The sequence below is a fragment of the Schistocerca serialis genome, chromosome 2 (genome assembly GCF_023864345.2).
Source record: "Schistocerca serialis cubense isolate TAMUIC-IGC-003099 chromosome 2, iqSchSeri2.2, whole genome shotgun sequence".
Lineage (NCBI taxonomy): Eukaryota > Metazoa > Arthropoda > Insecta > Orthoptera > Acrididae > Schistocerca > Schistocerca serialis.
The window spans coordinates 1043349563-1043368766 of NC_064639.1; the positions used below are offsets into that span (position 1 = coordinate 1043349563).

Genomic DNA, 19204 nt, shown 5'->3' on the forward strand with positions numbered 1-19204 from the left:
GATAAGATGGGTGGTCGGGTATTGATAAGAGCCGACAGGCATACTGACAAAGCAGTAGATCGCACCGGTAGGTTAGTGGCAATTCACCGGCTTCAACATGAAGACTCTCAACGGAACTAGTATAGAACGTTCCGATCATAAGACATAACCCCCAATGTTGTATAGAGTTTAGGCGGCGTAAGATGGACAGCTGTGCATTGGAGTATACAAAGCTCCCATAATCCAGCTTTGAGCGGATGATCAACCAATAGAGGTGAAGTAGGACGGTTCGATCCGCTCCGCACGACGTACCGCTGAGAAAACGGAAGACATTTAGGGAACAGGTACAACGGGCAGCCAAATATGACACATGTGGATACCAGCCAAGTTTCCTGTCAAATGTAAGACATAAAAATGGGAGAGCAACGGGACCGAAATGTAAGGACGGTGGGAGAAACTCTTTGTAGCGCCAGAAGTTGATACAGACCTTCTCCTTGGCAGAAAAACGGAAGCCACTGGTGACACTCCAGGAGTAAAAATGGTCAAGACAACGCTGAAGACAGCGCTCCAGGAAACATGTATGCTGCGCGCTGCAGTAGATGGTAAAATCGTCCACAAAAAGGGAGCCTGATACATCAGCTGGGAGGCAAACCATTATTGGATTGATTGCTATGGCGAAGAGAGCGACACTCAGAACTGAGCCCTGTGGCACCCCATTCTCCTGGCGAAAGGCGTCGGACAGGACAGAACCCACATGTACCCTGAACTTTCGATCCATTAAAAATGCACGAATAAAAAGAGGGAGACGACCGCGAAGGCTGCAGAGCTTGCCGACGCTCATTAATTGCTTCAGCAACTTCTGCCGACCACCAAGGGACTGCCGGGAGCACCCTAAAGTGCGAGGGATCGCGTTTTCTGCCGCAGAAACAATTGTTGTAGCCACCTGCTCAATCATCACATTGATGTTATCATGTCATTGCATCTCCAAAAAATCCAGCAGCGTAAGTCAGAACACCGTCGGAAAAGGAATTCTGTTCAATATGGCCTCTGAGGACAAAGACAAAGTCAACATTACCATCAGCCATCAAGCTGTTGGTGTAAACCACTTCAGAGCCCTGGAACACTTCAAGAATCGAAAGGAAGTGATGGGGGTAGCCGCAGGGTTAACGGAGTCCTTAGGGCCATGCGAAAGGTAAAGGCGAAGCTTCAGCCTACAGCTACACCATGAATGGACCTCGAGGAGAGGTGGTGAAAGGAAGGACTAATTCAGACAGAAGTGATCACACGTGAACCGCAATCATTAGCCCTAACTTGTGTCGCCTATGCGGGAGGTGATTTATGGTTTGGTGACGCCTTCAGCATTGTGTTTGCTCGACCCATTGCACCATTGCATAGTTCGACTAGTGACAGGAGCTTTTAGAATGAGTCCAGTGACAAGCGTTCTGGTGGAGGCTGGAGTCCCTCCATTGAAGATCAGATGTGCACAGCTACTCGCCAGTTACATTGCACACATTCATAGCTCTCCTGAACATCGTAATTACTGTCTTCTTTTCCCAACCATGGCAGTTCACCTCCCAAGTAGGCAGCCCAAGTGGCAAGGATATGATGTCGCCAGGTCATGTCGTATGCTTTACATAGGTAAAAAATAAATAAATAAAATAAAATCAGCAATCAGGTGTTGGCGTCTGGAAAAGGCTGTTCGGATGGCAGACTCGAGGGATACAAGATTATCAGTGGCAGAGCGACCCTGTCGGAAGCCACCCTGACATGGAGCCAGTAGGCCATGTGACTCCACGACCCAACCCAACCGCCAACAAACCATATGTTCCAGCAGCTTACAAAGAATGTTGGTGAGGCTGATGGGCCAATAGCTATCCACATCAAGTGCGTTTTTACTGGGTTTAAGCACCAGAATGATGGTGCTCTCCCGCCATTGGGATGGAAAGGTGCCATCGCACCAAATGAGGTTGAAGATGATGAGGATATGTCGCTTGTAGTCAGATGAAAGATATTTAATCATCTGGCTGTGGATCTGATCAGGCCCTGGAGCTGTGTCGGGGCAATGTGCAAGGGCACAGAGGAGCTCCAAATTTGTAAATGGGGTGTTATAGGATTCACTGTGGTGTGTAGCGAATGAGAGGACTTTCCCTTACGGCCACCGTTTTAGGGGGCGAAAGGCTGGGGGTAATTCTCCGATGCAGAGGCTCAAACAAAGAGCTCGGCAATCACGTTTGCATTGGTAGATAGCATGCATTTATGGTAACACCGGGAACACCTGTTGGGGTCTTGTAACTGAGAAGACGTTTGATCTCTGCCCAGACTTGGGAAGGTGACATATGGCACCCAGTGGTCAAGACGTATTTCTCCCAACACTCCTGTGTCTGTCGTTTGATAAGTTGGTGAATGCGGGCACATAGACATTTAAAGGCTATGAGGTCCTCCAGGGAAGGGTGCCGGTTATGCCACTGTAGAGCTTGCTGACGCTCCTTAATTGCTTCAGCAACTTCCGGTGACCACCAAGGGACTGCCTTACGCCAGGGGCACCCTAAAGAGCGAAGGATCGCGTTTTCTGTCGCAGAAACAATTGTTGTAGCCACCTGCTCAACCATCAGATCAATGTTATCATGTGGGGGAGATTCAATGGTGACAGCAGAGGTGAAAGTTTCTCAATTCGCCTTGTTTAAAACCCATCTGGGTAGGCGTCTGTGGGCCTGACGCCGGGGCAGTGGCAGAAAGATGGAGAAGTGGTCACTAACACAGGTCGTCATGTGCTCTCCAGTGGATAGATGGGAGAAATCCTGGGCTGCAAATTGATCAATCAATGGCCAAGTAACTACCATGAGCCACACTGAAATGTGTGGCGGCCCCAGTATTTAAGAGGCAGAGGTCGAACTGAGACAGTAAAGTTTCGACATCTCTGCCTAGGCCAGTAAGCATGGTGCCACCCAACAAGGGGTTATGGGTGTCAAAATCTCCCAAAAGTAGGATAGGTTTATGGAGCTAATCAACCAATGCAGCTAATACATTCAGGGGTACTGCACCATCTGGAGGAAGATATACGTTGCAGACAGTTATTTCCTTCCGTCCTTATTCTGACAGCCACAGCTTCAAGAGGGATTTGAAGGGGCACAGCGTCACTACAGACAGAGTTTAGGACATAAACGCAAACTCCACCTGACACTTTATTATAGTCACTACGGTTCCTGTAACATCCCTTATAGCCCGCAGAGGGCAGGTGTCCACATTGCCGGAAACCAAGTTTCCTGGAGGGCAATGCAAATAGCAGGTGTAAACCTTAACAGTTGCCATAGCTCAGCCAGGCGGTGGAAAAAACCGCTGCAATTCTACTGGAGGACGATGTCATTGTGAGACTGGGAGCAACCATCGTGAGACTGGGAGCAACAGAGAGGGGATATGGCCCCCTACCATCAAGGGGGCAGGTGTAGTATTCCAGCTCTGAGAGGTGACTTAGACTGGCACAGCTGGTGGTGCCGGCACTGTTGTAGCAGCAGTGTAAGACAATGTCATATGTACAGGATGTAGGTGTTCAAATTTTCTCTTAGCCTCAGTGTAGGTCAGTCAGTCCAGGGTCTTGTACTCCATGATTTTCCTTTCTTTCTGGAGAATGCTGCAGTCTGAGCAAGACGAATGGTGATCTCCGCAGTTGACACAGATGGGAGGCGGGGCACATGGAGTATTGGGATGTGATGGGCATCTGCAATCTCTATTTGTGACACTGGAAGTACAGCGGGAAAACATATGGCCAAATTTCCAGCACTTACAGTACCGCATCGGAGTAGGGATCTAGGACTGTACATCACAGTGGTAGACCATCACCCTGACCTTCTCAGGCAATGTATCACCCTCGAAGGCCAAGATGAAGGCACCGGTGGCAACCTGATAATCCCTCGGACCCTGGTGGACATGCCGGACGAAATTTACATCTCACCACTCTAAACTGGCACGCGGCTCATTGTCAGATTGCAAAGGAAGATACCTGTGAGATATGATACCCTGGACCGTATTTAAGCTCTTATGGGGTGTGATGGTTACAGAAACATCCCCCAGCTTGTCACAAGCGAGTAACGTCCGTGACTGGGCAGAGGATGCTATTTTGATCAAGACTGACCCAGATCTAATTTTGGACAATCCCTCCACCTCCCCAAACTTGTCCTCTAAATGCTCAACAAAATACTGGGGCTTCATCGTGATGAAAGATTCCCCATCAGCTCTCGAACATTCAATGTACCGGGTCGAATAAGAGTACTTCTGAGAGTTGAATTTAGCTCTTGAATGCTTAGAGACTGCTGGTGCTTCACACCAGCAAGAGACGATGTACTACGCTTCATTGCGTGTAATCCGCCCTGATGACACCTACTCTGACCAGGGGTCCTCCCCACGGATGCCACCCAGCCTCAGCAAAGGCCACCTGGCAGGATGGTCATTGCCGGGAGTCGCAATGCCCTAGGAGGATGGGCATCTACCCCTTGGCATACGTGGGGAGTTAACGGCGCAGGCGTCAGCAGAGCAATCCCCGTGTTGTCAGGGGGCTACAACCAGCAGGGTACATGGCGGCCCCACCGCAACAGACTGGCTACCATGCTGGATACGAGGTACAAAGAAGTCCATGGTCATCGTCGGGGACAGAAAGTGACACTGCATACTGCATGATGGAAAATGCACCCAGGAAGGTGTCCTCGCCCAAGAGATGGAGAATGGGCGGGACTGCAATGCGACGACGAGAAAGTGGGCTAAAGATCTCAATGCACGATGGACACGATGCATAAAGAAAAGCGCTCTTCCCCAACTGGCTCGCTCTTTGGGAAAATTTAGAAAGATGGAGGTCAAACCCAACAGGGGACTATCACAAAGGCCAAAACATGTGAGACTCCTTTTAGTCACCTCTTACGACAGGCAGGAATACGTCGGGCCTATTCTTATGCCCGGACCCGCAGGAGGAGGGGGGGGGGGGGGAGGGGGGGTGTTATTTTAGGGAGCAAAAACAACTAGGTTCATACTAAGCCCATGTCAGAAGCGTAGAACACAAAGACAAAGAGAGGAGTTAAAAAAGAGTACACGTTAAACTCAAATGACTGAAGCGAAGACAGCTAAAAACAGGGACATGGAGCACGGTGAATAAAATACACCATAGAGAAACAGAGGTCCTGAACTAAAAATTAAATGGCCTTCACCAAATTGCTACAATGGATAAAAAGTAAAATGTGGCCGACAGCCTGCTGTTCGCTAAAATGGCCAGTAACTCAAACGGCAAACACAAATGAGAATGTAAGGTTCTTTTTTTTTTTTTTTTTTTTTTTTTAAAAAAAAAAAAAAAAAAAAAAAAAAGGGACGTTCTGTAAGGAAATGGTGGACTTCAAAGGTTGAGTGCAGTGAGTACAAAGTGGTGGGGGAGCACCACTTAACAAATGGTGATGGCTATAAAGACAGTGCCCGATGTGCAACCTGGCTAAAATGATCTCCTCATGGCGATCGAGAGGGCTGAGAGGAGGTTGTCCGAGCCACTGGGAGAGGCTTAATAACCCGGAGCTTGTTCCTGTGAAGGGAGGGCCGGTCTTGGTGCCAAAGTGACACCACCTGCAGACTGACAGCAAGACAGAGATCATCAGAGGGAATGTAACAACTAGCAGGTTGAGGTGCGAGGGCTACAGCCTTTGCAGCAACTTCAGCAGCTTCGTTTCTTTTCAGACCGACATGAACAGGAACCCACATATATATCAAAGTGGCTCCATCAAGCATGAGCGTGTGACAGCTCTCCTGGACCCATTACACGAAGGGATGGACAGTGTACAGCACATAGAGGCCTTGATGGGCACAGAGAGTCAGAGCAGATGACGCAATTAAAAAGCCTAAGTCAGCAGATGTACTGCACGGCCTGATATAGGGTGAAAAGTTGTTCTGTAAATACTGAGCAGTGTTCCGCAAGCCGATACTGAAAAAACATTGCTGCCAATGGTGAAGGGACATACGACACCATGGTCAGTCCAAGAGCCATCAGTGTACACAAAGGTACCATCGTGAAGTTCTGTGCGAAAGTCGTGAAACTGAAGGCAACGGGGCGGGCTAGGTGGTGTTCTTAGAAAGCAAATGAAGGTCGAGGTGAATATGGGTTGCTGTATGAAGCCGAGGTGGTGAAGGGTTTACACCCACTGGGTAAGTGCAAGTAGCATGAAGTTAAGCTCCCAGAGCAAGAGCCGAAGGCGAACTACAGGAGGTAACAGAGAAGAGGGACGTGACCCATACTGGTGATCAAAGGAGTCATTGAAAAAGGAGGCATAGGATGGGTGGCCATGCATGGCAGACCAATGGCATGCATGTCTGCTGAGGAGTGGTCACAGTGGTAGGACAGCAGTAGTTTGGCAACTCCTGCATGCAGACACTCAGCCAGGCTAGTGTAAAAGGCACCAGTGGTCGAATGGATGCCATGATAGTGGTTAGTATTAAGATGGTATAAGAGGAATGGATGTGCAGATTTGTAAATGAAATACCCATAGTCTACTTTCTTACGGACAAGTGACCGGTACAAATGAAGGAGTGTGGCATGATCTGCTCCCCAGGAAGTACCACTGAGGATACGTAGGACACTGAGGGACCGCATACAGTGGGCTCCCAGGTAAGACACATGGGAGGTCCAAGAAAGTTTCCTACCATGCATGAGACCCAGGAATTTCATAGTCTGAAAAGACAGAAGAGCAACAGGGCCAAGATGTAAAGGTGGCGGAAGAAACCAACTGTGCAGCCAGAAATTCACACACAAAGTTTTGTCAGTGGGAAAACAAATGCCACTGTCAATGTTCCATGAGTAAAGATGATCAAGACATCACTGAAGATGCCGCTCAATGAGACAGGTCAATGGAGAACTACAATAGATGCCAAAATTGTCAACAAAAAGAGACCCCGAGACGCCCAGCGGGAGACAGGCCATTATACAGTTAATGGCGATGGCGAAGAGGACGATGCTCAGGACGGAACATTGAGGCACACTGTTTTCCTGGATCAACGTGTCTGACAAGGCAGAACCCACACATACCTTGAAAACTCAATCTTTTACAAATTCCTGAAGGAAATGGGGCAGGTGGCCATGGAAGTCCCACGTGTAGAGAGTACCGAGGATAAAACAGTCCTCCAGCAGATGTCATAAGCTTTCTCCAAATCAAAAAACATGGCCACAGTCTGGGCTTTTCAGAGAAAGCTGTTCATGATATGGGTGGATAAAGTGACGAGATGGTCAACTGCAGAATGGCCTGCTCAAAATCCACACTGTGCAGTGATTAGTAAATGGTGAGACTCGAGCCACCATACCAACTGGGTGTGAATCAGATGTTCCATCAACTTACACACACAGATGGTGAGAGAAATGGGGTGGCAGCTAGAAGGAAGGTGTTCATCCTTACTGGGCTTAGGTATGGGTATGACAGTGGCTTCACACCAGCATCTGGGAAATGTGCCCTCTGCCCAGATGCAGTTGTATGTATGAAGGAGAAAGTACTTGCCCGCAAGATAAAAGTGCTGCAACATCTGAATGTGAACATTGTCTGACTGTGGGGTGGAGGATCAGGATGAAGTGAGAGCATGATCTAGCTCCCGCATAGTAAAGGCGGCATTCAAGCATGCACAATTCTGAGCCTCCTCCGCTCATTTCCGATGGAGGAAGACAGGGTGATAGTGGGAGGAGCTCGAAATGTCTACAAAATGACAGCCCAAGGAGCTGGAGATAGCAATAGGATCCCCTATGACATTGTCTGCTGCTGACAGCCCAGTATGAGCAGCACGATTTCCCCATGAGATGGAATGCCGTCCTTGGGAGGAAGGTCAAAATGGACTGGGAAGAAATGTGAGAGCTCAAAGTGATCATATGATGCAATTTTGTTTCCTGTCACCAGAGAACAAGCAGGTGCTGGGATACTACGAGTAGCAAAAATACTCTGTTTGATTGAAGGCCATGAACATTCCATTGAAGGAGAGCCATAACGAAGAAATGGTAGGAGGGAAAAATGAAGGGGTGTCACCTCGGCGGCTGCCGAATGCCAGCCTTCACAGACCCACTGCTACAGGACACAGAGGCTGGAGGATCCTACTCCATGAGATCTACAGAGGCATCACCACTCTCCCCCTATCTATCTGCAGAGATTATCGTGTGGCGACACTATCAAAGAGGATCTCCGAATTGGCAAAGAAGAAGACTATTTGCTTTTGTCTGTCTTCTTCGAGCCTTTCCAGTTGACAGAGGAAGACTCAGATGTGTGTTGGCTGGAAAAACATAGGAATTCTTCGCGGGAGTATTCCTTCTGTCCCACCGGTTGTGCAGCAGGTGACTTCACCCTGGGAGGCAAATATTTGGCGTCTTGTTGCACAGGTGGACGAGGAGATAATGATGCTATCATGACACTGGGCATTTTCACAACCTCAGTACTGAATTTGACATCACATGTCTGCGTAGCCCTCTCCTTCATTGGGCAAGATGTAGCAATAACGGTATTGTAAATGCCAGATGGTAGAACCCACGATTTGCAACTAGCCAAAAACTTGTGAGCGACTGGGTAAGGCATTTTTTGCTTTATCTGGATCTCCTGGACAGCCCACTCATCGAGATACATAGGACAATCTTGGTAGGAGGCGACATGGTCGCCACTACAGTTGATTCAGCGGGGAGGAGGTGGACAATCACCCTTGTACGCATTCCTACCACAGGTTATACATTTTACTGGATGTTGACAAGACATTTAAGTGTGGTTGGAATTATGATACAGGTAGCAGTGCATAAGGTCCAAAATGTATGGTCATACTGTGATAACTTCAAAGTCTACTTTAATCTTGGATGGAAGCACCACTCTATCACAGGTGAGAAAAAGAATGTGTGTGAGCACTGATGATGCATCTACCTTCTTCATCACCCAATGGACGGCAATGACACCCTGATCAGAGAGGTACGTTTGGATTTCTGCCTTGGTCAGACCATCAAGCAGCCTAGTGGAAATAACACCACAGGAAGAATTCAGAGTTCTATGGGCCTCGACACGAACAGAATAGCTGTGGAAAAGCAAAGCGGCAAACACTTGTTCTGTTTGAGAATCAGTAGTAGTCTCCAAAAGGAAAGTGCATTGCATAAACAAGAGCAGGATTTCACAGGGCCAGCAACTGCACCAACATCTTTCTGAATTAGAAATGGATTTACCGTTGCAAAGGACTGACCGTCTTCAGGACAAGGAACCACGGTTCAGCTGGAAGGGTCTTCAAATTGGGAGCTTCATTCCATTTACATTTGGTAGAAGTGGACTGCAAAGATGATGATTGACTCATTGTGAGAAAATCCCCCACAATTGCCATTGTCTCCAATGGCGCGGTCCTTCCAACTGCCTTAGGTGATTGTTTACACCTCAGGTCATACCTTCTGACCTTCACGAGTGCACAGGGAGGAAAAACAAAAGGAGAAGCCTCAAATGCTTAAGTGGAGGAAGGATAGGAGAAGATGAACCAAGAAAGGGGGAAAAAAAAAGTGGTGAGACTGTTCTTATGTCAGCTGCAGAAAATGTGTAACATTCCCAAAAACGTTCTCCAAGGGAGGGGAAAATGAACAGCAAGAGAATAGACATGCAGCACAGAAGGGAAAACATGCAGCAAAGGCTGGGGCCCCTTGGTAGCCAAGCACGAACCTGCCAAAGACCAATGAGCCCCCTGGGAGGGGACCTCTGAGGATGCTGCTGCGCAGAGAGAGAGGGTGTATATTCTTCAGCCTCTTCCATTCGTCATTGCAGATTGCAGCCAGATCTCGCTAACATCTACAGTATCAAAAAGCACTGCCAACTTTGATATGGCACCACAATCTCTGGATGATACCACAATCCTCACAGTAGTTTATACGTTTTGGAGGGAATGTACAAGATGCATCTGATTTGCACACTTGGCCTCCACAATTCTGACACATAGCCCTCCCATTACATACAACAGTGGTATGAGTGAATCTTTCGCATTTACAGCATCACATTGGATTGGGCAAAAATGTTCGAACCTAAAAGCAGACATAGCCTGCAAGAATAGGTAATAATGGAGTGTTTAAGATCTGAATAAAGGTTGCAGTTTTCTCCAATGTCCCATTGACTCTCCTTGTACAGTTCCGGATTTCCATGACACAAATGTTTTCCCATTCCTCACGTAATTCCTCGGGGTCCAGCTACATTACATTCTGTAAGAAGTTAAGGGTGGTATGCAATTGACCCACCTAAAGCCCTGCATCCCAGAAACTTAGATACTTGGCATGACTTGGCAGTTGCAACTAGAAGTGTTTCATCACGAACTCATTTAACGCCTTTTAATGACCCACAAATACCCTCCAACTTCTTGTGAATACAGAAAGGGATGATCTCAAAAGTTCCCTCTGCTCTCTTGATTACAACAAAAGGGTTACGGCAAACCAGTGCCCTGTTACTATAGTTCTGAGATTACTTCTTGGGTGAACTGAACAACTCTCTTTGTTGGGTGGGTGCATGTACTATCTAACGATATACCTGTCCCATCAGGAGGAGGTTTGAATTAAGGTGACAGAGCCCCATGTGCCTGAGCAAGCTTTATACAACTGAAAGGTGGTAAGATGGCTCAGATGTTTCCCACTACAGCACCTACTCCCTTCTCCAAAATACACAATGTTCCACCACTGTAACTAACAATGGTCCCTGAAATATGCCCAGAGTTTACAGCAGAAGAGGTCTAGTGGCACTGGCCAGTCTGCAGCTCAGGAAGTCTAAGTCACCACACCTGTGGCCAATCACTGATAGCAGAGATCCTTGGGAAAATGCAAGCTCCTTCCTTCCCCAAGTTGTGGGATGTTCTTTGTCGGGCACCTCAGCTGAAGCTTGTCTGACTTGGGTGGCCCAGGCAGTAGCTAGATTACTGTCAGCATAGCCCTCAGCATCGTGCATACAACAGGGTGGTGTCCCCTGGGAGAGATCATCGGGTTTGTCGTAAGCCGAGAAATGAATAAACATGGGACACATGATATTTCACATATTAATAGAAAGAAGATGTACTCACAAATTGATGAAAGACAAATACAGTACACGAACATAAAAGACACACACCAACAGCTTAAAGAATCAATACTATGTATTGTATCAAACAGTACTTGACTGCACCACGTATAAGTGCGTACTGATGGTAACAAAGTTGCAGGTGAGGAAGTAAATTCCTCATCTGCTACCAGATGGCACACCAAACACTGGAAAAGCACACTCTACTTTCAAAGAAGTACGAGTTTAAGCATAAGTAAAATATAAATATATTTCACATGTGTTTTTCATGCTTCAGTAAACAGTAAATGACACGTCTGTATCAATTAACTCATATACACATGAAACTGTAACAAACAAGGATGTGGAAATGACAAATGCTTCAAATGTGGGAATTCAACAAGTAAGCAGTATGTCAGAGCTGGACGAAAATTTGTTGAGTATGGAGATTCTCTACGGGACATCTCCGGACATTTGATCCAAAAAGTTCCACAAATGTCAAATTCTGTAAATCAGACCACAGCAGCTGATACTTAGTGACCAGTTTTAGGACAAAGAACTAGACTGTGAAGATGTAAACTTGCTGCACTCAAGCAGTCTGGAGGCTCCAAGTGCAGCCCCTGGAGGCTCTAGGTCTGGAGAAGACCTTCATCTTCACCTCCCCCCAACAGCAGCAGTGGTGGTGGCAGTGGCAACAGCAGCAGCAGCACTGGCAATGGCAGCAGCAGCAGTACTTATGCCTTCTCGACTACTCGACCAGACGTCACCAGAACTGAGCAACTCCAGCACTGGGACCTCCTCCAAGGTCAGCTCCACATTCAACTCTCCCACATAAGTGAGCATAAACTCAGTTTTACCTGTTCTTAGATCCCACTTTAAGTTACATATTCCTGATCAACCAGTCAAACTAATACTTAATAACCCTTCTTGCCCTAATTATAAGATCAAGAGTGAATGTGATTAAATTCTTTAAAAGTCTATTCATAAAAGAAATCTTACAATATTAAGAACAGATTAGGAAATGAGACACTTCAAGTAGTACAGGAGTTTTGCCATTTGGGGAACAAAATAAATGACGATGGACAAAGTAGAGAGGATACAAAATGTAGACTGGCAATGGCAAGAAAAGCATTTCTGAAAGAGAAATTCGTCAAAATCAAATATAGATTTAAGTGTTAGGGAATCTTTCATGAAGGTATTCGTCTGGAGCATACGGATGTAAAATACAGACAATAAACAGGAGATAAAAGAGAACAGAAGCTTTAGAAATGTGGTACTACAGAAGAATGCTGAAGATTAAATGGGTCAATCGTGTAAATAACGGGGAAGTACTGAACAGAATTGGGGAGACAAGAAATCTGTGACAACTTGATCAAAAGAAGGAATCAGTTGATAGGACACGTTCTGTAACTTCAGGGGATCACTAATTTAGTACTGGAGTAAAATGTGTGTGTGGGTGGGGGGGGGGGATTAAAAATTGTAGAGACAGACCAAGAGATGAATACAGCAAGCAGGTTCAGAAAGATGTAGGTTGCAGTAGTTTTTCGGAAATGAAGAGGCTCGCACAGGGTCGGGTAGCACAGAGAGCAGCATCAAACCAATCTTTGGATTGAAGACCACAGGAACAATAATACTAAGAACAGCTATGGGTTTACTTCTATGATTTGAAAGAGCAATGTTCAGAAGAACTACATTAGCTTCATTTGATAATATCACAAATCTTCGCACAAACAGCTTGGTAAAAGAAACAATGGATGTGGTAAGAAATAATCACGTTGCTCACAAAAAGATTAATTTGGAAGAAACTGTGGACTTTTGGAAATTTTAGAATTATCTTTATCTTTCACTATTTTCAGTTTAATACTAAGATCTACTTTCAGAACATGGGTTTGACTATGGACAACAGCTTGCAAACATATTTGTGAGAGTAATATTTCAGAACAGATGCATGCCAATATCTTTGTGAATGATTTGGAAAAGGAATTTGTAACTTAAATCCAGATCTTTTCCAGAATATTATTTTTTTTATCATAAATGTGTTGATGATATAATTCTATAAAAAGCATAATTGATAATGACAATGATGTAGTTCAGAAATATAACAAAAATTAAATTCACGGTAGAGTCAGAAAAGGGTGGAAGTATCAGGTTGTTGGACCTATCATTCAAGAAAAGTAATGGGACACTGGTCACTGACAATTCCCATAAACAAACCACTGTTGATATCATCATTAGTTCTGACTTGTGTCATTGGAATTCCCATAAGTAGGCTTATTTTGCGTCAATATTAACAATATCCTCAAATTGCCTCTAGGGTAATAGGCAATCGAATGTGAGTTGTGCACTGTTTCACAGGTAGTGATATTTAACTGTTTTAGAAGGTGTAGGACATTGGGGACATTAAAGAGAAAAAGAAAAGGCATAACAACCAAACACAACCAAAACAAAGTTTATCTCATATTATGACCACATTGCAAGTTGTTAAAAAAGTTAATTTAAAAGTCAAATTCTGTACTGATAGTATTCTACACAATAGATTGCACATTCTACAAAAATAATGACATAAACAAATTCAGAGATCTGTAATATATAAACTAAGTGCAGGGACTGTGACAAGTTTTACACATGCCCGACTGGCAGGAATTTTGTAACAAGTTATAGGGAACATAAATACAAGAGTGCATTGTGAAACCATTTAAATTCCAAGAAGCATAACCTTGACCCCTTATGGAAGGCCTTAAAATCCTGTATAATGCACCTGCAATAATTTAGAGGAACTTGAGATACATTCTCACAAAAAAGATATGGTCAGAATGGGTCATAAATGAGCAAACAGATTTTAGAAAGAATTGATTCTCTGACATTTTCTAAAGCAAGTTATAATGCCCAACTGCTCCATCGAACATCCAATCCCTCATTACTTTCCCATTACTTCCACAGAAAGTTATGGTACGGTTGGCCTCCATTCATGCACCCATGAATTTGTCATTGAAGACATTATATTTTGCCTATAGTCCTTTTATTGTTCTTCTAAATGCCACAATTTCCCTCATCTTAATCTCAATTTGTTTTCCATATTATGCCATTTTAATATACCGTACTATTTTATTTTTTATCTTGGATGTTATATTTTAAGTCTTTCTTCTTACTTTTACATGACAACAAAGATATTTTTAAATAGTTGAATCTCTTACTCTAACCATCTTCATCTAAGTTGTAACTGCTCTACTACCACATCCACCTACCATCCCCCCCCCCCAATCCACCCCACCCCCCCTTCCATCCACTTGGGGTCCACAGTAGGTCCATACACGTTTACATGAACTGATCCATATAGATGATTTCTTTATTGCTTACTAAAATAAAGGAACACAAATGAAAAATGTATTTTTAATGTAATTTATGTTTTACTTATGCTGAAACTTGTTACATTACTTTTAAAGTAGAGTCTGCTTTTCTTTTGTTGGAAGCACAATCTGGTGTCGGGTGAAAAATTTATTTCCTCATATATCATTTTGTTGCTGCCAGTGTGTTCTCAAATATGATATGTCATGTGCTACTTGTCATAATATGTAGAACTAATTCTTTAAGCTATTGATATGTACTTTCATATTTGTATGCTGCATTTGTGAGCACATCATCTTTCTAGTAATACGTGAAATAAAGTGTATCTCATGTTTATACCTTTTTTGTTTTACAGCAGATGTGATGATAGCAGTCTGCCGAAATGCGTAAACAGGGAGGAGGAAAGTGCAATCTAGACAGAAAATTCTGTGAATTACTTAGATTTGCTTTGCCAGTATAATGAAGTCCATGGTGAGGCACTCTCAGATTGGAAACATGGGGTCACCAGGCCTGAACTCAATCATATATACCCTAGCTCTTCAAGTATCTTGTGATTTAGCGAGACCCAGGAGGCACATTCCAATAGCCATGAAGAAATAGTAATCAAATTGGAAAGACCAAATCCTCTGAGATGTTCTGGTGTATTTTAATCTTTGTTAATTTTAAATAGGTTGGCCAGTTCTACAATTGTAGTGCACCTATGTAGAACAAAAATTAACAGTAAAAAAGAAAAGAACTTACTTTTGCACCCATGAAAAGTTAAATACATTGTTCACAGCCATCCAAATGTGTTGAAGCTTGTATGGAGCCATTGTAAAAATTCTGCTCAGCAGGCATGACCGGCATCTGGAACACTGTTATATTTAGATTAGATTAGATTAGATTAGATTTATTTTTGCAGCTGATAAACAACGAAGTTGGAAAAAGACTATAATATAAGTAAAATTTTGAAATTACTGCCACCCCATATTATGAAGTACTGAGAAAAGCTACACTTCAGGTCATAAGCTTAAAAACTATGATAGATTATGTAACTGAGAAAAATGTTAGCAAGTACCTTCACAAAGAGCCATGATGGGATGCAAAGAAATACAAGCTTACTATTTACTAATAAATAAAGGCACTCCATGTCATGGCTCCAATTGCAGAAATTCATCTCTAAGAGAATGATATCCATATTTTGTAACAATAGTGTTGCAAATACTGATATAATTTATAACAAATAATAATGTCTGCACACAATGTAACTGTATATACCACTGATTAATAAGTGTTTGTACAATGAAATTTTGAGTTAATGGAGACAGAAGTGAGAGGATGAAAGCAGGTACCAGCTAACAGTTTATTCCCCTCAAAAAACACATAGTGGCCCGCCAAGAAATTTAATCTGTCAATCCTTGCAGACATAACAGCATAATCAGTGTCCCATGAGCTCACACAACTTTTGTAATTTGAGTGTAATGAAGAACTGTATGTTACAATCTCTCCAGTCCTCATTGGTCAAATGACAAGTTCCTCCTGTGTCCCTACACATGATTCCTCTACAATGACTTCCATGTCTTATATTGCATTCTCAACTTCTGACGGTGGACATAACATACCCAAAACTGTCCAATGAAAAACTTCATAAGCAGCTAAACATCAATGCTTCCATCTTCATCAACAAAGACAAAACACTACATTGTGCAAATATTCATTAATCACTGACACCGTACAGTTGTTGTATAACCAACTGACATAGGTCATTCTTCTTAAGACAGTGGGTTCAGATTCAGGAGAACACAGGTTCACACAACATTTAATCACTCTGATTTAGTTTTTCTTAAACCACTTCAGACAAATTTCGGGACTGGTTGTTCAACAAGGCCATGACTAACCATGTGGCCTGTACTCTTCTCATATGTTTATTTATGTGTCTGGAAAAGATACACAGTGAATTCACTTTGCATTTTTTTATGCATTATGTATGACAGATGTATGTAATATGGATCAAAATACTCATTGAAAATGTGTCCATTACCTACCATAGAGTTATTAATTTAGTTTTTACTGCAAAAAGGGCATCATGCTCAGCAAGCTGCGTTACATGTAGTGTCAACTCATACTTCAAACTAAACTGCATGTCAATATGTTACCACAAATTTTATTTCACATTCATTGGCTCTGTCAACTAACAACCACATTAACACCTTCCAATCTTAGACCTAAGCTATAGATCATTTGTCACAAAAGGCATATCTGCCATTATATAAGGAGACAAAGAGTTTTGTGTTGTCAATAGAGAGGTAGTAACACCAGAATAGTTTGGCCAGGAGATCACAGTGACCTCGAAAATGGTCTAGTCATTGGATGTCACCTGAGTAATAAATCCATCAGAGACATTTCAACACTTTTAAAGCTGCACAAGTTAACTGTTGGTTATGCGAATGTGAAGTGGAAAAGCAAAGCAACAACAATAGTTAAACCAATATTGTGCAGAACTCGTATACTGATGGACAGGGACCATCAAGCGTTGTGGAGGGTGTGTGTCAACAATCATATTAAATCAGTGGAAGGAATCATTCATGAGTTCCAAAGTGCTGCCAGCAGTCCAACTAGCACAATGACTGTGTGTATGGAGTTAAAAAGACTGGAGTACAACGGGCAGCTTCTCAAAAGCCACACATGTATAAAGTCTATACTAAGCAATCAATGAGGTGGTGTCAATTGACAGCAGATGACTGGAAATGAGTGATTTGGAGTGATAAATCATCTAATACCCTGTAGCAAATTGATAGAAGGGTTTGGGTTTGACAGTGTCTGGAGAACTTTACCGCCCATCACGTGTAGTGTTAACAGTGAAGTACAACGAATGTGGTTTTACTGTAAGGGGGTGGTTTTCATGGTTAGGGTGTGGTCCTCTTACTGTACTTACTATGCTCAATGTAGAAGGACATGATTACATTTTACAGCAATGTGTACTGCCTACAGCACAGGAGCAGTTCAGAGACAATGACTATATCACCCTGACAATGCAGGCTGTCATGAACCAGTATGTATCAGGTGATGGTTTGTGGACAATAATGTTCCTGAAATGGATTGGCCTGTCCAAATGTCTGTACATAACCCAATGGAACACCTCTGAGATAAATTACACAGACATTCAGACTTCTCATTAAAAGTGTTCCCAGCAGAGTTCAGTCATAAAGGGGAACACACCCCTTATTAATGACCACAAACAGATGTCCAGATACTTTCTATCAGATAGTGTATATGTTTCCAGAGTGTGGGACCAACAACAAAGTCACCTGTCCTTCGATCCAAGAGTGGCGCATCCAGAAGTTGAGACGTCTACCGAGATCACTTTCTCATGTAGTCGGGAGATTCATAACAGTAAAAGTGAGAGGGCTATAAAAACCTAATGGTCACATTTTGTAGAGCCCATAATAAAAAGCAATATGAAGGAAATAAGGAAGTCAGCTGGTGAGCATGCAACAGGAAACATCCCATCCACAGCTATCCCACTCCTGAACCATAACAGTCAAGAGTACCCACTACTCAACAGAGTGTGACAACACCTAGAATGGAAAATTGGGTACAGTACAAAGGGGGCAAACCAAATCTAAAAGTGATTGAAAGAGAGAGGAAGGAGTAGCTTGGTCAAGGAGGTAGGGTCAGGGGAAGCCCCAGATCTAGCACACACCAGGAGATGCCCCATCCCCAATAATCACGTCCCTTCTCCAGAGGTGGATTAAAACATTACAACTGATAATAAAAACCACTTTCAGAGACAAAACTGAGAACCAGGTCAACCATCCGTGAAAGTCTGCCTACATTACAGGCAATGAATCCAGAAGTGCATTCCACCAAGATATGAGCTACTCTATCTGTACAGCTTCACAACCTCAGCGTGGGGGTGGCTTGTTATACAAAATAAAACTATGGGTTAACCTGGTGTGACCAATGTGGAGATGACAGAGGACTGTGACATAAAAGCATATCCTGTCTGATCCTCAGTTTTAGATTTGCTGGTGTAAAAGATGGTAGCACTCTGGAACTCTTGAAAAACTGAAAGTAACAGATGTTGAAAGGTCATGGGAACAACTGCGACTTCAGGATCTTCGAAGGGCCTGGGTGCCATCCAAGGGGGAATACGTGAGAAAACATGCGGAATACAGTCTTGGAAGGGGAGATGGGAGATCTTGACAGAGGGAAGATAGGAGCATTCCAACTGGTAATTCCACCCACAGGCAGATATCAGGATGACGACATCCCTTGTATCCAAAGAAGAGAATGGGATATATGGGATGATCATGGGATAGTCAAATGGCGATTGCTTAGGAGACCAAGAGCTTGTACCATCAGATCTGAAGAGGGAAGATCCCTGCTTCGGCAAGGAGACTGTCTAGAGGACTAGTCCAAAGAGCACCAGTGCCCAGACATACACCATGATGGAGGAGTGGGTCTAACAGTTTCAAAGCTGAAGGAGCTGCCGAGTCATAAATCTGGCAACTGTACTACACTCAGAACGAGACTAGGGTCCATTGAGTAAAGATAACAGTAGCATGATCCACAACCCCAGATGTGTGGGCAAAGAAGCAGAGAGCATTAAGCATGCAGCTAGTCTTCAGATGACAAGTATAAGGCAGCCAATTCAGCTTTTTATCCAAAAGGAGGCTCAAGAAATGGACTATACTACAATGCCCAAGTGTTGGGTACCTAAGTAGAGTTCTTGGTCAGAATGGACAATGTTATGATGACAGAAACGCATGACTCAGATTTTTATAGGAGAGAATTGGAAACTACAGAGCAAACGCAGAGTGCCACTGGATGGCACCTCAGAGCTGGCATTCATCAAAGACTAAAGAGTGGGAACTGTA

The 19204-nt window shown here is 43.8% G+C and overlaps 1 protein-coding gene across 3 annotated transcripts in view; it reads right to left on the reverse strand.

The window, feature by feature from the left end:
- LOC126458469 (monocyte to macrophage differentiation factor 2) overlaps nucleotides 1–19204 on the reverse strand; it is a 149047-nt gene that overhangs the window by 114674 nt on the left and 15169 nt on the right. For 2 of the 3 annotated variants that reach the window (XM_050095545.1, XM_050095543.1), the window contains exon 2: nucleotides 15087–15191. In XM_050095545.1, coding sequence (XP_049951502.1) covers nucleotides 15087–15157 — 71 coding nt within the window. In that variant the 5' untranslated portion in view covers nucleotides 15158–15191. Of the gene's footprint in view, nucleotides 1–15086; nucleotides 15200–19204 lie in introns of all 3 variants that reach the window. The other variant, XM_050095544.1, reaches the window with a different exon arrangement.